At 48.5% G+C, this 25,727-nt stretch overlaps 1 protein-coding gene across 1 annotated transcript in view; it reads left to right on the forward strand.

Moving 5' to 3' along the window:
* FSTL1 (follistatin like 1) overlaps positions 1-25,727 on the forward strand; it is a 59,958-nt gene that overhangs the window by 20,959 nt on the left and 13,272 nt on the right. The window contains exons 3-4 of the mRNA XM_072881397.1: positions 23,980-24,084; positions 25,346-25,475. Of these exons, the coding sequence (XP_072737498.1) occupies positions 23,980-24,084; positions 25,346-25,475 (235 nt within the window). The remainder of the gene's footprint in view (positions 1-23,979; positions 24,085-25,345; positions 25,476-25,727) is intronic.

The following is a 25,727-nucleotide window of genomic DNA, read 5'->3' on the forward strand; positions in this document are numbered from 1 at the left end:
GTGCTTGACTCCTCACGGGTTGTGGCTGAGATTCTGCCATGGCTTTGGCAATGTCTGCATTATGAAATCAAACATGCACGGGGCTGTTTGCTGACTTTGAGGCCATGTGAGACAGAACGACCCACATCTATGCTGTTAAATTGTCTTATCCCCTAATTAGGGTGGCTGCATGTGAATTACCTCTTGGTTACCGGTGGTCTGTGCTAACCCCTAAACCATGTCTGAGAACTTGCAGACCACACCAGTGACCCTGCTCAAGGTTTGACAGCCCAGGCATTTCAGCTTGGGTGCCTGGGATTTTCCTGCTAGTGCCTGGCCCTCTTGAATTTCCCAGGGTAAGTGCAGGCTCTGAGCCTCGGTGCTCTGTGCCCATCCCAGAACCGTGCAGTTCCCTCGATTTTTCCTTTTCTGCATGGTGTCTGGGGGGAGGGACTCTCAGTCAGCTGTTCGTGGTTTCTACTGCCTGGGAGTATTCTGTCGCCAGCTGAACTTCAAGCAGCTTTGCTGGGATTAGCCTAGATGTGGAGGATTACTGAAATATCTGTGATATCTGTTATGAATTCACTCCGCTTAGTACTCTAAACTCTTTCTCCTTACTCCTGGATTAGTAGTCTTAGCTGTTGCTAATGAGTTTATTAGAAACACCGGTATGGAGATGAACTGATGCTGATGAATTGACATAGTTTGCATGCCATGGAGGAGTCTTCAGATGGTTACAATTTCTAGTTATCGGTGACACAACTGCAAGTACCACAGAGGCAAAACCTTGCGTAACTCAGTTATCCAGTGTATGGGTTGTGTCCCTGCTGCAAAATCTCTTCTGTATTTCTGAGCAATGGAGATCTATGCAGTAAAATACATCTCCCATGAAAGCTGCTCTTGTCCTCCTTATCTCTCCATGTAAAATTCTTTCACCAACAGCTTCAAGGACAATGCTGCATTGCTGAGATGTTTAATACTGTAGGATTTGTCTTGGGAAATAATATAATTGTATTTTTTTCATAACAAAGCCATTATACTGTCAAAAGCTTAACTTTCTGTTGCACTAGCCGACAGCCAGCAGAGATTGCTGGGAAAAGAAAGTGCTTAGCTTAACCTAAATTTTTTACTAGCAAGAAAAATGGAATGAAAACAAAATGAATTTATAATGAAATGGATTTATTTCTGGGCTTTTCTATTGTGCTGTTGTTTGCTTTCTTTGAGGGCATTTAGAGCTGATTAGCAGCCCTGGAGACAGAAGCCAAGAGTGGAGACACAACAATGCAGCCTCCCTCCCTCCGTCCCTCCCTTTCTTTCTACTCCATCCTCTGCATCCCTCCTGCATTCCCAAAATGAGCCTCCAGTTTGTCCTGAAGGGATCATTCTTCATCGGGGAGAGGACAACTAACTCTGTGTGGTCTGCTTCCTTCTGTTGGCAATGCCAGCAGAGACAGAGGATTTGCTGGAGGCCTCCGGCTCCTGAGGCCAGGTCCCTGTGCTGGGGAGGAGTATGGGATGCCTTCCCGGACTGCGGGAGGCGAAGGGCTGGCATGGGTGTCTGAACCCGTCTGCACTTAACCAGCCTTCTTGGAAGCAGGGTCACAAGGGCTGTTTGAGGAACAAGGAGGAGGATGAATGTGTGGTCCCACTGAAGAGTTTTTGCGAAAGGCTGCACAAAAAGAATTGGTTCTTTCCATGGGAGTTAAAGCTGGGGAACAAAGTGGGAGAGCCAGATGTGAGCCGGTCTTTGGCAACATCCCAACCCTCCTCCTCCTCCCTCTCTCCCAGGAATTGTTCCTGAGCCCTCCACATGCTCCATCTGTGGGGGCACGGGCATTTAGATACATGAAGAGATCTCAAGCCTCTGCAGCAATTGTTGCCTGTAGCATGGTGGTTTTAATTGCAGGATACGTAGCCCTGGCTTATTGGAGAGGGTTTACAATGTGGGGAAAAAGCTGCCTTTTGTGTTTCAGCTGCCCATTGAGATAACAGCATGGCTAATAATGGACATCAGCTCCAAGACAGCAGGGGACTTGGTTCTGGAGGGGGCTGCTCCCTCTCTGAAACACAACTAAAGCTGCCTCATGTTAGGAGCTGTTGTTCTGTTCGTTCATAGGCTAATGCAATCAAGAGCAAATCCCTTCTACTTTCTGTCTCCATCCCTAATCTTGCATGTCACATCATGTTGTACGGAAGATTCTTTTTCCCTGGAAGGAACAGGAATTTGGCAGTCATGACTTACTGTCCTGATTATAGTCTTGGCTAAGCTTTCACTGTAGCAAAAATATTAAATTCAGTTTTGAAACTTTTCTTTGCCCTCTCCTGGCCATAAAATGGTCTGCATATTTTAAACTGCATATTTTCACCCCTGATTTGGCCTGTCCCCCACATTTCCACTACAATGGAAGATTTTTGGATCCCATGCTTCTTTAAAAGTGTTGTTGATAACAATCAAAACAGAGATTACTTTTATAAAAGAGCATTATTTATTAAGACAAAGGCCTATTATTGCCATCTATTTTCCTCCTTTATGCTGGGCAGGACAAGGGAATGAAATGCCAGGGAGGGAAATGTGCTGTTTAATTTGAAGTATAAAATTCATATGCTTTAAGTTAAGTTAAAGCATAGAATTTATTCATATGCCAATATGAATAAATAGGTATGAATTGGCCATGAATACAGTCAGTCTTGACATTAGGGGAAGGCTCATAACTGTAAGAGGGTTTGGAGACCAGGCTTTCAATGGGTGTGAGACAGGCAAAAAATACCATCCTTTATTCAGTATCATGTAAATGGAGTTGTAGTTGTATGCAGAGTGGGGCACTGGTAGTGTGGAGATGGACTTGGTGACTCAAGAGGTGCCACGCACCCCTGTGTGCTTCCTAGGTATGTGTGATCCCATTGGGAGCTTTGCAGTGAGTCTGTCACTCAAATTTGTGATGGAGAGTGTTGCTGGAGGGCAGTAGGACCAGTGTTTTGGGAAAGGGGTTGTTGTTTCACAAACGGAGTTCGTTACCCAGTGTGCAGCATCCAATATCACACACAGAGCCGAGATATCGGTTTATTCCAAGTTTTGCACAAGACCGGGTGCTAGGTGGTAACTCCACAAAGCTAGCACACCGCTTGTTCAAACAGGTACAATATTTATACAGTTTAGTTATACATATGCATAAGCGATTACATAAAACAGTTTCTTATTGGTCTACATTTCTGTACCTTACTCTTAAAGCCACAGTACTACTTTAATGTTCTACGCATGCTCAGAGGTGAGGGGTCTCTACTTGGGCCAGGGTGTCCGGCTCAAGGGGTGCGATTTTTAGTATTATAATGAGGATAGTTCGCGTAAGAGTGCTTCTTATCACACTTCTTCTAATGAAGTCAGATTATTGTAACAGTGTTTCACTCAGCTCACATATTTCTTCAGGGTGGAAAATACAGAAGTAATTCCCCTTGGACACAATCTATATGGGTTATAGATTTTATCTGAGTCCAAGTGCAGTTCATTTAATTCTGCGCCAGCTTCAATTTCAATGATGCTGTTTCTCTTGGTGTCCACTCTTCTGGTGGAGAGGCTTTCACTCACGTGTAGTGAATCCAAGAATCTATTCCTTTTACTTTAATTGCTGTGGGCATGATTAGTAACACTAAATATGGTCCCTTCCAGTGTTCCTTCAAAGGTTCGTCTTTCCGGGTTCGAACATAGACCTGTTCTCCAGGTTGAAAGGTAAATACTGGAGTGTCTAGTGGAACAGGTGTCCTCTCATTCAGGTACATTGCCATTCTTCCAGTTCTTTGGCTAGTACGTTACCGAACAGGGTAGGGCTGTTCTTAAATCCTTGGGACAGCAAGGTCCAGCAGAGTTGGGTTTTCCTTCCAGTAGTTAGACTTTCCCATTCAAATGCGAACAATTTCTGGCTTTCCTTTTCCAGAGGTATACAAAAGAAAGCATCCTTCAGGTCCAGTACTGTAAAATAAACATTATTTTCAGGTATTGATGATAACAAAGTATATGGATTCGGAACTACCGGATGCATATCCACGGTAATTCAGTTAATTTCTCTCAAATCCTGTGCCAACCGATACTCCTGTGTTCAGGGCTTCCTAACTGGCAAAATTGGAGTATTATATTCAGACTGACATTCTCTTAATAATCCATACTGAATAAAGTAATTTATCAATGGTTTGAAACCTATTTTGGCTTCTAACTTAATAGGATATTGTCTTTTCCTTATCGGTTGTGCTCCAGATTTCAATTTGCTTTTTACCAGTACAGCATTTTTCGCCCTTCCTGATTTCTTGGTTGCCCATACTGTAGGTAGCATGGCATCTAGGATTTCCTCTGGGATGTTGACACTTTCTTGTTGCTTTGCAGTCAATAAGTAAAACTGTGCCTTCCAGGCAGTTTCTTTCAGTAGCTGTAACTGTATTGATTTATCAGAAAAGGTTATTTGTGCTCTTAATTTGCAAAGTAAATCTCACCCTAAGAGAGGAATGGGGCAGTCTGGCATAGAGAGAAACTCATGAGATACCACTTTACTTCAAATCTGACAGCCTCCCATGTGGATCCCCCCTTTTGGACAATCAGTTTTCTATTTGGGCAGTCATTTTTCCAATGTCCGTCTTCCTTACAGTATGCACACTGATTTAGTCCTAACTGATGACTTGCAACAGGGATAGACCCAGGGTTTCTACCTCTGCCTCTGTCACCTTTTTGACAGTATCCTTGACCCCTTCCCCTGCCTTTTGCCGAATTCCCTGCAATTGCTGCGGCCAGTAATGCAGCCTGCAGCTTCCTGTCTTTTAGCTTTCTTTTGTCTCTCCCTTTTCTCTGCTTCATCTCGATTATTATACACCTTCTAAGCTATTTCTATCAGTTGGGATATAGACATTCCTCCTGCCCCATCCACCTTTTGTAGCTTTTTCCTTATGTCCGGGGCAGATTGTCCAATAAACAGCATATTGAACATTCTCTGATTAGTCTCTTCCTCTGGATTCAAACCAGTCCACTTTCTAGCTGTATCACACCATCTCTCGTAGAATGCTGAGGGACTCTCATTGTTTTCCTTTTGATATCATACAATTTCTCTAAGTTTTTAGGTTTTGGGACCCCATTTCGTATACCATATAAAATCAATTGTTGATATTGTTTGATCATAGCCCTTCCAACACTGGTATTGGGATCCCATTCAGGATCACTTTTAGGCATGAACCTGGCAGGATCATCATTGGCATTCCGCCTCTGATTTTCCTGCTCGGCTTTTTCCATCACTAACCGCCTTTCTTCTGGAGTAAAAAGAGTGCTTAACAGTGTCTGCATGTCTCCCCGCGTAGGGTTATGATTGCTTATAATTGCATCCCCTAACTGATACATTTTGTCTGGGTTTTCCTGATATGGTCCAACTGATTGTTTCCAACTTAAAAGGTTTGAAGCAGTAAATGGTACATGCACAAACACTGGTAAGCCTTCCACTCCAATTGCTTGTCAGAGTGGTGCTTGTATTACAGGTGCACGAGCCCAAGTCCTTCTGGAGATTGGTGAAGAGTCCCTCTGAGTGGACTGTTCCCCTATTCCATCAGACTCTGTTTCGTTATTCAACTTTTCCTGCTTAGTTCTTGGCACTAATAATTGAACATCCTCTGGCTCCTCATTACCCCAGATACATCCTTTCCCAATATCCCATGCAGAACAACATCTCTGCTTCTTTTCCAGCCCATTTTCCACCAAAACATATATACCATCAGGATCATTATTTATCAGTTTACATTTCTTTCTGATTTCATGATTATTCCATAATGCAAAGAACAAATCGACATATGGTACTTCATCCCACTTATCCATTCTCCTACAGAAAAGCATCAATTGTAGTACAGTATTATAATTTAAAGTTCCATTTTCAGGCCATTTTTCATCATCACCTAATTTGTACATTGGCCACCACTGATTACTATATTTTTGGAGTTCTTCTTTAGTTAGGGGATCCCCTCCAAATTTTTGCCAATTTTTCAGGATGCATCCTAAAGGAGCGCAGGAAGGTATCTCGGTAGAAGGATTTAAACCCATGTCATTTCCTAGGAAAAACTTTGTTAACCAGGACTTCATGTACTCAGCAATGGAAGCGTCTATGTACAGAAGTATAAATAAGCTCCTGCTGCAGTCCTTTATGGGCTTTCAATTTTAAGTATAAAATTCATATGCTTATGTTAAGTTTATGTTAAGTTAAAGCATAGAATTTATTCATATGCCAATATGAATAAATAGGTATGAATTGGCCATGAATACAGTCAGTCTTGACATTAGTGAAGAATTTATTCTTACGCCGAGTCTTACGCAGAGCAATTTTAAAACAGACTGATACAGAAACCAGAACGAGGGACGTCTCCCTTCGCTAAAACAGATCGGTACCGAAAACATAAACCAGATGCTACTGCTGTGTATCTTTCCTGATGTGTCTTATGCAGCAACCCAGAACAAAAACAGAATCAGATTTCCCACTCACTGAGACTTCCTTCTCTGCAGTCCCCTGAAGATATGTCATTAAATTCACATTGCACCGTTGTGTTGCTTACTGCCCAACTGCAGAAGGGAGGCCGAAGGGAATCCCCGAACAACAGGTTGGTGCACACTGGAATCCGTTTGGACCGCCACTTCCCATCAGGACAGCAAGATGATCCGGGCGAGGCCTTATGGCAGTCCCATCTGGGTCGCCAAAATGTTGTCTCACAAACAGAGTTTGTTACCCAGTGTGCAGCATCCAATATCACACACAGAGCCGAGATATCGGTTTATTCCAAGTTTTGTGCAAGACCGGGTGCTAGGTGGTAACTCCACAAAGCTAGCACACTGATTGTTCGAACAGGTACAATATTTATACAGTTTAGTTATATATATGCATAAGCAACTACATAAAACAGTTTCTTATTGTTCTACATTTCTGTACCTTACTCTTAAAGCCACAGTACTACTTTAATGTTCTACGCATGCTCAGAGGTGAGGGGTCTCTACTTGGGCCAGGGTGTCCGGCTCAAGGGGTGTGATTTTTAGTATTATAATGAGGATAGTTCGCGTGAGGGTGCTTCTTATCACACTTCTACTAATGAAGTCAGATTATTGTAACAGTGTTTCACTTAGCTCACATGTTTCTTCGGGATGTGTTTCACTCCCAAGGACAGTAATTCTTGATTAGACGTTCCACGTTCCAGTATGAATCCCCCTCATCAGCTTTATGTATGCCTCGGCCTTCCACCAGCTCTAGTGTACTTCTCACGTCTGAATCTTCCCACGTAGCTGTATAATACTGGATTTTAATTGCCTATGTTTAATTGGCTACAGGGGCAAGGAAAGTTGTCTGGACAGGCAGGGAGTGGGGACCCAGAGCTTGGCGAGGAGGCAGGACATGATCCGACCTGTCTCCGTGGCTTGTGTTTCACCAGCGAGTCCTGCCACTCAGGTCTTGTGAAGATCTTTTCTCAGTCTCCAGGGAGACTCCTGAACAACAAACAAGATTAAAGCTTTTATTTCTGACCTCTTTGGGAGGATGTGGGCATGATGTCCAAGTGATTGTTGCTAAAAAAAAAAAAAAAAAAGGGGGGGGGGGAGATCCAGTTTAAGTTTCCTTTTGACCAAAAGAGCCAAAACCCAAATTCTTACTCCAAAGCATTAGAAAGGATTCAAAGACCATGACTGACCAAATGCCCTTGAGAAAATTGAAGGCTCCACCAGTACAAAGTTACAGGAGTAAAAATCAATCAGGAGCAGGGGGAAAAGCAGTCTTCAGTTTGACAACAGAGCAAGCAGCTGGAGGAAGTTCAGCGCTAACAAACAGAAGGTCTGGCACTCAAGAGAGAAATTAAACAGCCTGTGGACAGCAGGAAGGATTGTGTAGCAGAGAGACACCCCAGAGGACTGAGTTTATTACCAGGAGCATCTTTGCTGAAAACACCACGCCGAAGTGGTGGTGTGAAAGGAACCCAAAAAATTTCCCCTCTGGGCTGGTGCCTTTGCTGCTCCTGCTCGGGGCTCGCTTGTCCAGGCCAAGGCTGGGGGTGGGAGGGATGGTGCCGGGGGACCCAAGGCTCAGCAGTGCTGGGATGCAGGGACAGAGCTGTGCCAGCCACAGCTCCTACAGCAGCCATGAGTTGTGTTGATGATCAGGAGGATGACACAAAGCCACCTTTGCTTGCACTGCAATTTCTGTGAGGTGGTGTGGAAGGGGGCTGTTTGACTGTCCGTGTGATGTGAAGCAAAAATGATAATTGTCTCGGGGAGGCATGGGGGAAAGGACCCATCTAAAGAGGATACCCAAAAAGAGCCACTTCTTTACTCTGTCTTCCTTTACTGGCTGTAGTCTGTCTTGTGTGCATATGGCAGTGGTGCAGTTTATACACTTAAAGAGAAAGTGCATGCCATTAATTCAGCCCACCTCTGAGTCATGACAGTGGAGGGAAATAGGGGAGTACTTGCATCAAACGATATGATACACACAAACTGCAAGGACGTTGCTTTTCAGAGTATTCACAACAGGAACAGGCCAGCCCCAGCAACAGGGCCTCCCTTGCACAAAGAAACGGGCATAGTGGACAGCTGAGTCCCACAGTTTTCTAAGCGGTCCCCACCCCAAGTCTGTTGGTGTGCCTCTGGTTTGCTGGCATGAAGCAATGAGGGCATCAAGATCCCCCCAAGACTGGGGGAGTTTCACCTCTCATTTCAATGAGGCTGATATTTTTCCCTTTGGATCCAGCTGGTTTGGTGGTTTCTCTTCCACACCCTCTGGTGGTTTGTTGGTTTTTTTTTAACGGGTGAGTGTTTATAATTCCTTGTCTTGGTGTGTGAGGAAGTGAGGGCTGCAGCCGCTAGCCAGGCTCTGAGCTTATCTCTGCCAGCAGCCTGTGCCACAGGCTGGTGTGATCCTTGAGAGCTGCCTTTGGCTCTCCTGAGCCGTGCCAGCTTTGCCCTGCCAGAGGGAAGAGGTGGGTTTGGAGGGGTGTGGGGAGGCCCCTTGCTGGTTGTGAGGGTTGAGGCTGAGCTCTTGCAGCGGTGCCAGCATTTAACTGGGAACCACTAGTGGGGACAGTATGTTGGGCTGAAATCCTGCCAGACCGCTGGCAGACTCTCCCTTTAACACCACGATGGGGCCGAGCTGCATGCCAAGACCACTAGCGAGCTTCCCTCCAATGTTTGGGGTTGGGAATCTGGTTTGCTTGTGCCAGAGCTGGGCAGGGGAGATGGGGAGCATGCAGATGTCTGTGTTGCAGCCCCCCAAGCTCTTGCTGGCCCCTCTGGTGTTGCACAAATCCTGAACTTTCTGCCCAAGACCTCAAGTGCTCTTTGGGTTTCCTCCCTATAGCACACGTCACCCAGAGGTGGGCAGTGATGCTTCATGTGCTCAGTCTGTGACATGCTCTGGGAGCCGTGGGGACAAAAGACATGAGAAGCACTTATTAAGCAAGTTTGTGTGCTGATAGGATCATGCCCTCTACATTTTGCACCGTGTCTCCTTAAGGCCGTTGTAGCCCTTAAGGGAAGCAGGGGAGCTGCCTTGTTTTCTGCTGAACTGGTTGGGGGCCCCAGGGGGTCGCTGCCGGCCCCAAAGCAGAAGGGTTTGTGCTGGGACCTTGTAGCATATCTGGCAAGCACGGGTTTGCCAGCCGGCAGAGTGGCAGCCCTCTCTCCTGGCTGGGAGGCAACTCCTCCTCCCCGGCAGTGTGCCCGCAGCTGCTTCGAGGAAAGCCTGCGAGCCAGGAATGCGTAAGGATGGCGGCGTCTGTGCGCGCTCACGGCCTTTCATCTCCAAAATGCAGCCTGGCCAGGCCACAGGGCAGAAAGCAAAACATCCTGGGAAGAGCTCAAGAAGTATTAGAGAATAGTTCATGCTTTTGGAGGTGATTCAAGCAGTGATCCCTCTTCTAGGAACGCGGGCTGCAGGAGGCGTGGAGAGCCTCAGGGCCACTATTCAAGGCTCAGAGCCCTCTCCTTCTAGCCCAGGGCAGTACCAAAGTTCATAGCAAGTCCCTAACACCTCCTTGTTGTCTCCAGAGCAGTGAGAAAAGAGAGACAGGCAAGCGCTTGGGTTGTCATCATTGCATCTGGCTGACACTGGTTGCCTGCCCTTACTGGTTTGGGGCCAGATAGACTACTGAAGTTCAAAAGACCCATTTTTAAGTGACTGCAGTGATGCTCTCGGATCCTTTATGTCTCTGCAAGTTGAGTCACCTCTGAGTGCGTGTATAGGCAATGACAGGAAGTCTCTTGAAATCGCCCACCAGGGAACGAGAGCTGGGAAGAGGACCCAGGCACCCGCTCCCCAGCTGCAGGCAGTGCTGTGTTGTCTCTGCATGAGTTCTGGGCACTCTGCTTCTCAAGGCGAGCCTGAGTATCCCTGTACCGCTCCATAGTGCGGATATCAGCCTCCCATTTGAGCTTCTGCATGCAAACCTCCTGACGCCCATTAGCTTGCCACCTGGGTTTGGCTGGTGCCCGCAAGGGGAATGATATTCTCCTCTGCTGAGAACTGCAGTGCTCCCTGCGTCTCAGCCAGGAGGCAGGCGCAGGCTCCTCGGGGTCTGAGGGACAGGAAGCAATGGGACGGGACTGAGCATTTGAGAGGGGAGCAGAGCAGAGCAGGGATGGAGAAGGGTGTTTGCAGCCCCAGTATGATTCGGACTGGGAGCTGCCTTGTTATATCAGTGCTGTTTGCTTTGCTGGAGTGACTCGGAGGAGAGGATGCTTTCCCTGAAGCAACATCTCTCTGGGTTATCACAACCACTAAATGGAACTGCGGCTTTATTTTTCTGTTTGTTTTTTAAAGTCAAGCCATGGGAGTCAGCGTCAACAGTCTTCCCAACTAGACAGGAAAAAATTCCATGACTGCAGAGAGAGGGGGAGAGAGATGTCTGCAACAGTTCTTTGTTATTTCCAGACATGGTCACGAAGAGCCAGATGGAAGGAGATGAAAGAATGAGAAGAATAGGTTGCTTTAGACACCAAATAACGATGTTTTAGGAATAAAGCCATGGGAATTTTTTTTTTTTTAATTCCCTGGCTGAATCGGAGAGTCAAACCAAAAATTTCATTTCAGGTCAGCTGAAATTAATTTTTTATTCTCAACGGAAAAAAAGGACTGACCAAACAAAAAGTTGCTAAGCTTATCAAAGCATGTTTTTATTTTGTTCTCTTTGACCTTTAAGTTTACCTACAACACTTCATGAAATGTATTTCAAAATAAAAAAGGGAAAATAGTTCACTTCATCTTAGAAATAATTTTGGAATCAAAGCTGTTCCCTGAACTAGGCACAAATTTCAAAATAGTTTTGGTCAACCTCAGATTGCATTTTCTAGTGAATTAGCTCCCTGTCTGAAAAATGTTACCCAGCCTTATTTAGGAATTATAGGAAATCAATAATCACTTCACTTGTTTCTTAATCACAGAATTGCCTTCAGGCTGCAAACGCTGGCGAGTCTGTGCTGTCAGCCTGGCACAGAGGCCATGGGGTGATAAGGGGAGCTCTGCTCTGGGAGAAGTGGGGGTGACTGAATCTGCTTCCCTGAGACTACATGTGTGGGTGTGGGGCGTGCCACTTCTAATGAGCACAGCAGAGGTTATTCACTACTCAATTACACTTACCCTTCATTTTATATACTGCTCCGCTGCTGTGAGAGGGAACATAGTTGTAACAGGTATATCGTGAGAGCAACAGATTGTACGCTAACAGGTCGGGGGGGTGTTGGGGAAATACCATCCATCTTCCTCACTGATAGCCCACACAGCATAGTTTATCTCCTGTTCCCTTTCTGTTTATGCTGGGTTAAATCAGGAATGAGACAGGGGACCCACGAGGACACACCAGTGTAAGCATAAGCAGCTTGCCTAAGAAAAAGCCTCAGCGTTTGGCCAAGCATCTTGAGCAAGAGGAGGTTCAGTGTGAGCAGTGCAGGGGCAAAGAGGCTGTGGGTGGCTGTGGCGCTTATAGCCCACTGCGATACCCATCCTTGGGGCGTCCATGGGAAGGCTGGAAACCCTCGGGTTTTGGAACTTTTCTTCTTTCTTCCCAGCTGTGGCAGTTACCATAGTGACTGGATTTTATAGTGTATTTCATAGTGATGCTACCAATTTTGTCATGGCCTTCTCACCTTATCAGAGCTTCCTCTTGGCTGCCTCAGTAAAGAGGTCAGCCATTAAGTGCAAGTCAGAGAGACTTACAGCGCTTCCCCTATCGCAGAGGGAAGCCTCTTCAGGATGGGTGTGAAATGGTGTTAGCTCCGCACAGGGATGGTTTCAGGTGCTGGTGCCTGGGCTGGAGGCTTTCTGAGGGATAATAGGGACAGCAGGAGTTGAAAAGAAGTAGCTGGTCGTAACTCAGGGGTCACAGTTCCCCTTGCACTGGGTCCCAGATGGCCCAACACTGCTACTCTGTGGTCCCGATGTGGGGCTGCAGCGTAACTGCCTTTGCAGTTTAATGGGATTTGCTTGTTGCTGATGTGATATTTCTGAGAACAGGGAAAAACACATGCACATCTATCCCTGTAGTTTGTATGCTTGTGCAGCCCTCCCCATGTTCTTCTCTCAGCAAGGATTTTCACTTAGTTTTTACAGCAGTATTTTTCCTCTCCTCTTTCCAATACAAATGAGTAGGCGCACACACCCTTCTGCCAGTTGTCAGGTCTTCAGTAGTAAAAGTTGAGGTTACAAGAACCTAGAGAGCTTTCTTTGCATCGGCCCACCTCCTGAAATCCTAGCTTGAATTTTGAAGGTAGTAATGGGACAAAGCTTTGGCAGACTTGCCTTCAGCTCCCTCTGGCTACACGGACACAGTTTAACCTTTTGATGGAGTTGTGTCTTTTTGGCAGATGTACCACTGATAAGTAGACTCCAGGTTAGTTCCCCAGCCTTCCCAAACTTCTCCCCTCTTGCAGGTTTGTTTTACCTGGCTTGTATTTTCAGATTTTCCCATTAGTCTGATAACTATTCCTGACTGTATGGTTTCAGGAAGGGGATGCTCTGTCAAGACCATGGGCCAAGAAAAGTTGTCTAGACAAAATAATGCCTAATAATGGGGTTTATTCTGACCCTTCCTCACTGTTCCCACTGTGTAAAGGGGTTCTCACGACTTTTCATGTGGTATAGAAGCTTCAAAGGAGAGAAATTACTGTGGCAGAGCACTGTCCTCTGGGGATTCGCTCTTGCAGAGCCATCTCCAGCAGAGCCATTGAGGGGAGCCGCCATGAAGCTGCTCTGCATTAACAAGGAGCTGAACCAGTCCTTGACCAAGGCTAGAAGATGGGAAGAGCAAAACCGGCTTATTTCCAATTCTGTTCTCACTCTCCCTCCCACACTAGGGCTGACTCAGTGCTTCCCTCCAATCACACAGTGATTTCCATTGCTTTTTTGCAATGTGCTGTGGTAGAAAACAGGTAAAGAAGGACCAAGGCGCAGAGCTGGGAAGAGGGATCATCAAATCCGTTGCATTAGTGATGGGAACAAAACTACCGAGGGCTCTTGCACAAGAAGCCAGAGGCTGCTGGTAATCCTCAGCATTTCCTGCACTCCATGTTCCTCTTGTGTATCCAGTTACTGGAAGAGGTGAGGAGATGCCATAGGGTTATAAATCCTAACTTGCCTCTGACTGCTCAGCTCACTCTTCCCTTCCCTCCATTGGAGCCAGGTAATGGCTGAGAAATGTGCCAGATTTGGATCCCATTCAGAAATAAATCATCCCAGCTGGCCAGAAAAAGAGGCAACAAAACTTACTGGCAGGGCCAGTAAAATCTGCAGGACTTCTGAGTGTGAGAAATTAGGGGGACGAAGGATGGAAAAAGAGGGACTGCCACAACACAGAAGGAGCTGTGGGTCACCACAGATTTAGGGGTTGAAAGGGAACATTTGAGGTTGTATATGGCACAAAAACTGCCTCAGATTGGGTAGTGAGAGGGGGGCTGCTGAGCAAGTGCACCCCAAAATGGGGCAGATGATCTCAGGGCTCTGGTGCTGGGCTCCGTGGACTTGGACTTCTTCCATCCTGTTGGGGAAAGAGCATGGCTTTGGGAAAATGCCAGCTGGCAGAGAAACCTTGCTTTTACTGCTGAGCCTGGGTGTGCTTGGAGAAGGAGAGAGGTGATGGGGTCTGTGTTTAATAGCTAGGAGGAGTCTGTGATCCACAGGTCTGCTTGGGTCTGGAGGCCGGGACAGTGTTCCACCTCTGCCTGCCTACCCCGAGGAGGAATTCCTCATCCTCCTCATCCTCCTCCTTCACACCCTCCTGTCAGCAAGGGCTTGCTCTGACCACTCCTAAGGTGCTGTGACTTGTCTCGTGCTACGCACATACAGAACGGCCCCCTCCTGTTGGAATTCAGGAGTCAATACTGGTCTTGTTTTTATTTTTGTTTTGAACAAAACAGGATGGAGAATTGCAGTTCCCAGAAGCCCAGCCATGACAAAACAGAGCCTGGCCCAGGGCACTCGGGGTCTGGGAAGGACGGTCGTACCCCAACAGGGAGTATGACTTGAGTGTCAGATTGCGAAGTGGTCCTGGCCGCGGACCAGGGAGCAAAGGGAGCTGAGCTGCTGCCTTGTGGTCGTTCTTGAGCAAGTCCCCTCCCTTGGGCCTTTCTTTTCCAGTCTGTCACATGAGGAGGATGATACCAATCTCATCCCGCAGGTCCTGTGGGACTAACTTCATTTGGGACATTTCATGTGCACTGAGATCCTTCCCTGTGCGCGAGGGTTATTTTCTTATCCAAATACGAAGTGATTAACTGGATTCCTCCCCCTGAGAACCACGGTGCAGCAGCAGCAGCACCTCCTCTCCTCCCGTGGGACTGACTCTGCCCTGCTCCCAGCTGAAGCCTCTCCAGCTGGCTTGGCATGCACAAATCAGTCTCTGAGCTCCTGCCTCCGTGCCTTGTCGGGAGCCAGCACTAGCAAGAAAGTTCCTGGTGGCTGCGGAGGAGCTGGCAGTTTCACCGCATGATGTGGCAGGAGAGAATCCAGCCCCTTCTTCCACAAGTGCTTCAGGGATGGGTGGAGGGAAGAGGGCTAAGAGACAGTGCAGTTTTGGGCCATTACATTTCTGAGGCTGTGAGTGCGAGGGGGGTTTTAGGGTGAGCGGCAGAGCGAGGCTGCAGCAGGGGGAGCGCTGCCAGATGCAAGCTCCCTTCCTCCTAGCAGCCATTTTCCAGACTTGTTTGCGGTAGAGATTTCCTCTTCCCCAGACTCTCATGTCATTGTTCCCCTTATGGGGCCTCACCGGTCGTTGCCTTGTGGTGGAAAAGATGAGGTTGTGGGGGCCAGAGCACAGACATTCCTTCCAGTTTAAAAGGGAAAACAGAGTCCTCACGCAGTGGAGTCCCCGAGAGAGGTGTGCCTGGCTCCGTAACTGTTAGCAGCATCGTGCTGTAAGAGAAATCAGCTGTTTGGCAGATACCTTTCTCCTCTTGATTAGGTTGTGGGGAGAAAAGCCTTCTTCCTCCCAATTCCTGCTTCCCTTTCCTTGCAGGCACCAGCTCCTGCCTGCTTGCTGTGGGACATGAGAAAGCCATGGCTGGTGTGTTAGGGCTGCAGTCCCTGGCAGGGGGCCAGGCCATATGCCCACTGGGGTCAGTGGGGAGGTAGAGCTCTCTGTATCCACCCCACCAATCTCTGCAAGGCAATACTGCCAAGGCAGTCTTTTTTTGTAGCCGTAGTAGCATCAGACATCTTCATCTCCCTGACAGAGCCACAGACAAATACCCGCAAGCAGGCTGCCATGGGCAATGTTGTTTTTCCATGGCCTCATGCAGAGGTCACGAACCTGATGGGCCCCTCTCATCACAGAGGTCAGTTAAAGCCTCACTGCTCTCCCGCTCAGTGCTGTGATATGATGGACACAGCTGGTTCATGGATCACAGATTGAGAAGGCAGGAAGGGTTGCACACAAATGGGTGAGGTATGGGTTTTGCAGAGAGGGAACCTCCTCTGAGCTCTGGGAGTTGCAGGTCCCTTCCTTTCTTGCCTGCTTGTATCTGAATCTGTTTTCTGGGAACACACCCTGATTCCCAGCATGGGCAGAGATGTATGCTCTGGCTTGTTTCCTGTTAGTGAAAGTCAGCTGTCATTAAATATTGATCTATTAAGCATTCAAAAGCCCTTAAGGGGTTGCATTTTGTTGTGTGATGTTTTTACAGTGAGCCAGTCCTGTATGTCAGCTGAGAATAGGAAGAGATGGAGGGAGAGGTTTGGGAGGGGTGGTGGTGACTGGGGACTGGACTGTGCTCCTCCGTGGCAGGCATCCCGCAGGGAGTGCAGCAGCACCCAGCACTGTGTCTGGATGGCTGTTCGAAGCCCTGGATTGCAGCTGGCTGAAATACCTCAGTGGTGGAAGCTCCGAGAGACGGATGAAAGCAGAAGAGAGATGGGGTCTGTCCTCCAACACAAGGAAAACGCTGGGGAGAGAGCACAAGGGTCAGCATGGGGGAGATTGAAGGGGGACTGGAGCCACAGCAGGGGGGGCTGGGGTGAGGACCTGCCCCCAGGGCTGCAAGCAGCAGTGGTGTTGAGTCTGTTGAGATGAGAGGCTGAGCCAGAGGGGTGTTTCATGGGGCTCTGCAAAGGAATTACGGCCTGGTTCCCTAAGGAAGCAAAGCTATGTCAGCAGGCTGTCTGTGCGTGCCTGCCTGTCTGTCTATCGCCTCCAGTGAGTCTTGAATCTATTGGCCTGTTTCCGCCACAGCTGATAAAGCAGTGGAGGCCTCCGAGATAATGGGATCCAGCTGGTTTTGTGACTCTAGGTGACTGGCTTAATGAGAGGGGCCTGCGAAGACCCCCTCTGAGGAAGGAGTCCATACGCTGCCCTGTAACTAGCTGACAGACAGGCCATGCAGAGAGAGCTGTTGGAAACTGGGCTTCATTAGTTCTGCTGCTTGCAGGATGGCTTTAGGATTTGGGGGAGGAGGAATCCTGAAGTTTTAATGGCTCTGGACACCTTTGCATCCAGCACAGATCTCATGCTGACACCCTTCAAATATGATGTTGTTATCTTTGGGGACATTGTTGTGATCCCTGAGGAATCCAGCACTGGTCCAGACTTTGCCTCACAAACATCTTTTATTTTCCTTTTTAACTAACTAGCTTGGGGACAGCCTGTTGTCAAGCCTTCAGAGCTGCCCATCGACACCTTTGCTGGTCTGAGCCGCAGGACATGTACCCTGTGCCTCCCAGAGGCAAGGGGAGGGGGACCTCCTGTGGGGGGTGGCTCCAGAGGGTGCCACTTTGAGACTGGATAGCACCAGACCTGAGGAAGGGGTGCAGCTGGTGACCCTGCACCAGTGGATTCAGCAACCTCTGATAGCAGGTTTCCATCCGTCAGGGCAGGATCACTCCACAGCCCACTGTGCCATCCTAATAGTGATGACGTCCTGGGAGGTAGGTTTTATTGGAGTGCTGAACTAGGAATCAGATGTGGTTCAATTCCCACACGCTGGGCTTATCTCCATCTTATCTTTGACAACTGAAAATCAAACCTTCCAAGCCAGACTTAAAGGTAATTTGTGTAGGGTTTCTTCCAGAGTCTGCAGATGTCCTGAGGCAATAGCCCTAAGGAAGAGAAATTGCAATGTTCGCCTTGCCTATCTATTTATGGCAAACCCAATGTTGGGGGTGCCTGCTTGTTTCACGCTAATCTGCTCAGTTTACACTGCCTGCCAAATTTCCGCCCCATCACACCAGACTGTTAGAGGATCCAGGGAGCTGCCGCAGGAATTAGGTCAGGTTTGCGGGGAGGGACGGGCGCTTTGCTTGTTAGTCACAAACCAGAACAACAAGACAAATGGCCGGAGGTGGCAGGCTGCCTGCCTGTGTGTGCCCTCCAGTGAACGTGGGATCTGCTCTCCCTGGAACTCTGCAGGAGGGTACACTGCCGAAAGAGCTTTTTTGCCTGGAGACGCACTTTGGTTGAAATGCACAAGCCAAATGCTTTCTCAGTGCCATCGCTGAACAGGAGTCGCTAAGTTTCCCTGATCGCCCTGAGCTGCTCTGCTGCCCAGCCCTCTCTTTGGATATCACAGCACAACACAGGGCTTCTCCCTCCCAGCCCCACGAACAGAGGAAGAGGGAGGTTTGGGAGTCAGGAGATGTGGCTTCTTGTCTTAGCTTTCTGCATCATTGACCTAGCACCTTGTATCTCCAAATCTTTCTGCATTGAGGAGAAAACATTGCCAAGACAACAGCTGAATGAAGCGCTAGATTTCGTGGCTGGATGTTGAGTTGGTTTAGAAATTATGCAGGCAGTGCTGTTTACAGGTGGCACCTTAGTGCGTTCAGAGACCCCTTATATCCCTGCTCCTGTGTCAGTTGTGGCAGGGAACAGGCAAAAGGGATGTGGACGGGAAGACATAGGGAGGACTCGCTGAAATACATAGCTGCAAAGCTCGTTTCTCCCTGTCTGCGTGGAGGGAGTCTATTGTGAATTGTATATCTGGTTATATCTGAAAACTTCCTCCCAGCTTTTGCTGCTGCATTCCCTGAGGCATGAGAATCTGTGCAAGTCCTGCAACCCCAGACATCATTTTGGTGCCCTTTAGCTTTGCCTTATCTGTGTGGTACTCAAATTTGTATAATACATGAGATTGCCTCCTGGAGGAGCTTTCATTGCTACAGCTCTAGAGCACTTTGATTTCCTTGCACGTCAGGCAGGGCAAAAATGCAAAGCCTTGGTTTTACAGCAAACAGTACAGAGCATTATATGAGGGGTCAAGACATTTTACGGATTTCCACAAACTGATGCCAAAAGAGCAAAAAGACCTGCAGTTGCTGCTGATAGCATAAAAGCTTTTTACTTGTGTCAGTAGGAGCAGGATGGCAGGTAGTATTTCTCCAGTGCGGTGTGGGCTGCTGAGAAAAAGCCTTTTGAGATCTCCAGGAGGAGATTTGGTATGGAAGGATGTGCAGAAAGCAAAAAGCAATCTGAGGGGTTGTTTTCAAGCACGTTAACTCCCCACCTCATAGCAAGGTGGTCTCCCTGCTGGTTTCCCAGAGCATGCGTAATGGCAGAAACCCCTGCTGCTCCTTTTGGGCAGTGGGACACCGTGGACATGCAGCTGCTTGCAAAGCTCTTTTCTGCAGGTGGAAGCTTGTTCTTCCTTACAGAGGTGTTTTGTCACTGAACTGTTAATGGCTTCAGCTTTCACAGGTTGGTTAGGAAAGTCCCCATTTCTACCAAGTGACACCAGGCAGTTGTGGCTCAGCATGGGCCAGGGGAAAGAGTAGCCAAGGGAGCGCTGCAGTGAGCAGGCTCCCTTGCAAAGCCAAGGAGCCACGATGCCTCTTTTCCTTTGTGCATGAGGTCACTCATATATCTTGCTGCAGACACCACACTGTTTTCGTGCAGTCCCACCAGTGCGAAGCAGGCATGGCTGCTTGTAGGACCTGGGGACCCTGTGCAGACCCGCACGTGGCACCGTGTGTCAGCGCATCAAGCCACGCTTGGTCCCGGACATCCGGACTCAGGCAGGGGCTCAGAAATGCTCCCGACATCTGTGCTTATGCTGTGCTGGGGGTCCGACTCCTCAGTGCTGGTTGCTGCTAGGATGAGAAACAGCCCTTCCCGCTGCCTAATTTTAGCTCTCCACCTTGAGGCCCTGCATTGCCGGTTGCCATGGTGATCCCTCACCGCTGGCACTGCCGCCGGCTTTCTCGCCTGTGGGTGCCTTGGAAATGTCTCTTTTTCCTTCTTGCTCCCCAGGAAGCAACAGCTGAGGCAGAAGCATTGCATGTGGCTCGCTGCACTGTAGTGACTACAGGTCTTCGGCTTGGCGCTTGCCTGTTTGCATGCAAGAACCCTTCATCCATGGGGTTGCAATTCCCAGCCCCCTGAAAGTGGCATGCATTCCCATCCCAAGTCAGCACACAGTCTGGGCTATGCATATGTGATGCTGCCTGGCTGCCCTGAGTTTCTAGCCCGTGAGCCATAGCAAACAGCTTTCTCCATGGTCTTTGCCTGAGAAGTTGTCTGAGGTGGTTGTGCCCCTGCGGAGGCTGCAGGGCGAAGAGTCAGGAGTGCCCCTGTGCCATGACAAATGCTCGGAGTCAAGGCTTCATGCCTGCCGCTTTTACTTCTTCCCACTTGCTCTCTGGGCAGCAAAGGAGTAATTAAAGCATTGCCCAAATGGAGAGAGCTTGGGCATCTCACCTGAGGCAGAAGAGGGGAACTGCTTGTCATGGCTTGCGGTGTAAATGCTACCATGCAGCAATTAATAACAACTCTCTGCCCTTTCCCTTCCGCCTGCCCGAGCGCGCTGTGCACAGGGACAAATGACACTTCCCAAGCCCACAGTGACAGAAAAGGCAATGGCAGCTCGCAGGGAGGAAGCAGTGTAAAAAATGTGATTCCAGCCCCCAAATCCTGAAATTAATTTAAGGACGATGGCATTTAAACACATAGTACACTGTGGAGTCTTTTTTTTTTTTTGTGACCTGGCATTTAAACTTTTGCAGTTCACATTTTCAAGCTTTTACATGGTAGGTGCAAGGATGAGCTATTTAATATGGAAGTGGCAGCTGCCATCCCTGCTTACTCACATGACTCCAGCAGGTGGAGCTTTATGAAGAAGAAACATGACAAGGTTCAAGGTAAGATCAGAATATCTGTCACAAGAAACTAGTTGGGCTGGTAGCATTTGGGAGGTTGCCAGAGAATCAGGAGTAAGGATTATAAAGCCTCATTTGCAGACCCCCACTGTACTTGTCCATTCATCCACCGCCATCTCCATTACGCTCCCAATTATGCACAGGAGACTCAGGCATTTGCTGGGAAGGCAGCTGGGAGTTGCTAGAGAGAGCTCCCACCCTGCGGTATGCTGTGAACCACCTCAGAGCTGTGTGGCCGTACCAAGCGGTAGCAGTGGCAACTGCTAACTTCATCTGTGTGCAGGCTGGCAGAGAAAAGTGTTTTCTGGCTCTTGCAGGAGGTGAAGGCAGGGTCTGCAGCAGCAGCTGCTAACGCCTGGCAGAGGAGTACACCTTGACCTGCGAAGCAGCTGCAGTGGGTTAGGGTAGAGATGTAGGGTAGGTTGCAGGTGCAAGGTGGGTAGATGTAGGGTAGGAGAGGTGATGTCTGGTGAAGGAAGGAGGTGAGGGTCTTGGGGATTTTGGGAGGGGGGCATATGAGTAGAAGAGGCTATGGTTTGTAGGTTATTGATGGAGAAAGTACAGTTTGTGGGGTGAGCATTGCAGGGATGGGGGGCACAGGGGGCTGAGTTACTGCTCTGGGAACTGGGGTGGAAGCTGAGAGCTGCTTTCACTAAAGGTGGAACTAGCACCCAGCCTGGTAGCTCCTGCCGCGGCCACTGCTGCCGGGAGGGAGGATGAGCAAGCTGAGTCTGAGAAACCCTGTGCCAGAGTGAGAGGGCAGGCAGACAGAGTAGCTTGATTCCCTTCTTTCTCTGGCAAACCCCTGGGGTGGAGACAGCCGTGCCGGGACATGGCAACCAGCTCCGACCCACTGCCAGCATAGGACAGCTTAAAACAACAACAAAGAAGCAACCACCAAACTATCTTGCTTTGATTAATAAGAAAAATCAGAATAACATGGCTCTCTAGCCTGGCAGGAGGCAGGTTGTTCTCAGAGGCTGTTCTGGCGGTGTCACCCTGCCAGCGTCCCTGCCCAGGGTCTCAGTGGGAGAGCTGTGGATGGCTCCTGGGCTCCGGCGCTACAGGGGAGGAAGCTGTGGCCAGGACAGCCGCATCACGGGCCTGGCTTCCAGTGAGCTGGCAAGGGGAGAAGAGTCTTGCAACCCACACTCGGTCCCAGCAGACGCCGGCTGAGGCCAGCTGTGGTTGCAGCAGTGCCATCTCAGCCCAGGAGGCAAAAGCCACGTTTGGCATCGGTGGGCATGGCCGGGAGCCTGCTGCTGGCAGTCCTGCCTGGCCATGGGTAAGGAGAGGCAGAGTACTGCCATCTATTGCCAGGCACCTGGATTACAGACCTTGGTGGGTGGCAGTTCAAAGCCGTGTCTAATTCTGGGTTTTTTCTGGTCTTTGGTTTGGTGAAGGGGCGGGCACGTTGTTTGAAACCCCTTAAACAGATCAGCACTTAGGTGCCTACAGTGCATTTTAGTGTGGAAGTGCCCTAGCCAGACTCCAGCCTGGGAGAATTTGGTTTTTCTTTGCTTTTTGTAAGATGAGTTATTCTTCCTTTCTTACCCTAAGTTGTGTGAGGTTGCTTTGTACGGTGAAGCACTCATGTTGCTCCATCCCACCCCAGGAGCACCTAGATCATTTACCCTAGCTCTCCTCCAGAAGGCAACTAAGGAGAGGTGGATGCATCAGAAGGGGCAGAGTGTCTTTCATAGCTCAGAAACGATGTGTGAAAGGAGGACGAAGGGGCAGAGAGAGGATAACCGACTGTCTTCATGGGGTGAGCAGGCCTGGGACATGGTGTATGTTTCTGAGCTAAGGCTGGTGTGTCTGAATACCACATTTTTATTTTACAGGATAAGCAGCAAGATAGGAACATTTGCAGAGAGTAGGAAAGGTGTTTGTTGCCATGCGAACCTGGAGGGAATCCTGCAATGCTTCGAAAAGCCTTCTTGTGCTTGATGACTGTGCAATAGGCCAGCAGACAAAATATTCTGAAGACCAGGGCAAGGTCATTCAGAAAATGATCTGGCTGTTACTGTGGGCTGTTCAGTAAAGACAACAACTCACTGTGAAATTGTGGTTTAAAAGCAAAACAAAAAAAAGAAAATTAGGATAAAGAGGCAATAGGAGAAAAAATGTGCTCAGCATTTGTTAATAAATCTATCAGTAATGCTCCTCAGGCAAATTTTGCTCCTTTTTGATCACCTACTTTCAAAAGTATATGATGGAGGTACAAAGATACCACAAATGAGCAGAGGTTAAGAATAATACTCAGATGAGAAGGTAAAAAAAAGTTTGCATATTAGAGAGAAGAGTCACAGCCGATGTGATTGACCTGTCCCACTGATTATTTTACATTCCTCAATCTTCTGTCTCTGATACAAAACTGTTGAGGAAGCCAGTTGGCTAGCCTGAACCAGATACTTAACTTCCAGGTGGAAAATGTTAGATGAAATGAAAGTCACAAAGGAAATTAATGACAAAGCAGGGAATTAAACCAGGGTCTCGAAAGTCTGGACCTCTGGAACAGTCTTCTCTTCTAAAAGTCTAAGAAAAAAAAGACATTAAACTGATAAAAGTAAATGGTTGTTTTATTGAAAACATAACTAACCTGTGGAAATCTTACCTGCTAGGTGTCACCAGTCTGGGAATGCAGTGGGACTCAAAAAAAAAGGATTCGACAGTTACGTGAACAACAAGAATACTTGTGATGACTTTGGCTAGGAGAAAACTGTAAAGCATATAAATTGTGCTGCAGGGCATAAGTCAACTGCTGGCTGTCAGGGACCAGGAAGAAATTTTGTCTGAGAAGGTTACTGTATAATTATCTATGACAGTGTTTCTTCCTTTGAAGTGTTTAATCTTGACCAGTGGAGGCAAGATAATGGGTCATGTAGTTTTGTGAAGTTCTTTTGTGACAGGGGCATTATCTGGTGCCCGATGGAGATTTCTTCTGCCTGTTTGGTATCACACCTTTCTCCAGGGTTACGTTCACCTTCTTCTTAAATGTCTCAAGCAAAGACATTTCTGCTCCCTACCCTCCATGAAAAAAATTTTGAAGACTGCAGTCCTTGACATGAGTGAATTATTCTTGCCATTTGTGCTAGACTTTCTCTTGCTCGTCATTGCTCCAGTTCTCTTAAGCGATTTTCCGGGAATGACCTCAAGGAAGCCCTCCCTCTATTGCTGGGGCTGTAGCCCTAGCTCTCGTGTCTGCTCCTAATTATTGTCTGAGCTGTCCATCTATTGCAGTCATGTCTCTCTTGGTCTGAAATCTGTGCCTTGGTGCTCTTTGGTCCAGTCTAGAAGTTAAATATGTTATTTTTTTAAAGCTGTGTTGCTGCTCTTCCGGGTAACTTGATGTATTTTGTGTCTTTTACTTTGTGTCTTGCAGGAAGAGCCAAGGAGCAAATCCAAGATCTGTGCCAATGTTTTCTGTGGAGCTGGGCGGGAGTGTGCAGTGACAGAGAAGGGAGAGCCAACCTGCCTCTGCATTGAGGTAGGCGGGTGGCACAGCTTCTGCATCTGGGATGGGTGTCACCACCACCATCACCCCCAGTCTGGGTTTCAGTTGCTGGAAGGATCCCGTGATGGGATGAGGCTATGGCTGTTTTGGAGCAGCTGCAAATTCACAGTGGCTCTTCAAACAGCAGGGCCTTTCCCAGTGTGGTGTGGGGGAAGAGCTCTGTAGGATAGATATTGTCTGGGGCTTGCAGCTGTGCTACTCGCACGACTGCCTAGGGTCTTTACATGCACAGGAGGCTTAGCTGGAGGTCTTTCGTTGGGAAAGCCCAGTAGGGTAGTGATATGCAGCTGGCTTTGGAGGGCACTGCAGGGAGTGGTCTGCGAGCTCCAAGACAGCGTGCCCTCACTGGCATCTTGTTTGAGGAGGTTACAAGCACCCTACTAAAAATCAGCTTTTGTAAGATGGAAATAATTGTGGTGGAGTGCTGTGAGGATGAATAGCTCCATCCAGCAGGGAGCTGGAGATGATTAGAAGAGCCTTTCCCAGCTGTAGAGACACAGCGTCTCCCTACTCCGCTCTGCCCTGTGCTTTCAAACCATTCCTGCCTGGCTCCTGGGAATGGGTGTGAGGCTCTTTGTTCCCACTTCCCTCAGAGCCTGCAGCTCTGATGTGGCCAGCCTGGGCACTGGAGACTGAAATGCCCTGTTAGCAGGAAGAGAGTCTGTCACTCTGGGTAGGCTTGGCCAGACTGAAAGGGACATGAGAAAGAAGTCCACAGCCTGAACAGTGCCACTGGTGAACAGCCTCTGCTGTAGGCTGTGCTGTTTGCTTATGGCTGATGGCTTATTCTGCATTTGGTTGCAGAAAGGTGGAGCAGAGTCTACAAAGAGATGCAACAGAGCTGAGCAAGCAGAGGTGTACAGAACAGATTCACAGAAACACCTCTGGACAGGCACATCCATGGCACACAGAGCAGCACTTGCAGGATTACACTCAGTATTTTTGCTGGGCACTGATTTCTCTGCTGAGCTCTGCTTTCAGGAAGGTTCTTGTCGTGGTGATGGTGACAGAGGCTGGGATAAAGTGAAGCCTTTGAACCCACACCCACAGGCTTCTCTGTGTGGGGTTTTTTGGGGTGGCGATGGGAGTGTTCAGCCTGCTCCAAACACCTTTTGGGCCAAGGGGACTGTGCCAAGGGCTTCTACTGAGTTGGGCTGATGCTGGGATTCAGCTGCCTCCCTCTAGCTGCCCCGAAGAGGCAGGTAAAATGCTGTCTTCTCTGGCTCTCTCACAGAAATGCAAACCTCACAAGAGGCCTGTTTGTGGTAGCAATGGCAAGACATACCTGAACCACTGTGAGCTGCACCGTGATGCCTGCCTCACTGGCTCCAAGATCCAGGTGGATTATGACGGCCACTGTAAAGGTAACCCTGTGTCAGGGAGCAATGAGGGCCGGCTGCTCTCTAAGGGAGGGAGAGCTGGGAGCCAAGCGTGATAACAAGGCAAGGCAGAGGTCTCGCCAGCAGGACCCTGTACTACAGTTGCAGAGCAGGGTAAACACAGCAAACCTGGGACCAATAGTCCAACCAAGAGTTGACTCTTGGTTCAACCAAGAGTCCAGATCACCAGGCGAGTTCGTGGTGATGAAGTAGGCCTAAAGTCAAGCCATGAAATCA

The sequence above is a fragment of the Ciconia boyciana genome, chromosome 1 (assembly GCF_034638445.1).
Source record: "Ciconia boyciana chromosome 1, ASM3463844v1, whole genome shotgun sequence".
NCBI classification, from domain to species: Eukaryota; Metazoa; Chordata; class Aves; order Ciconiiformes; family Ciconiidae; genus Ciconia; species Ciconia boyciana.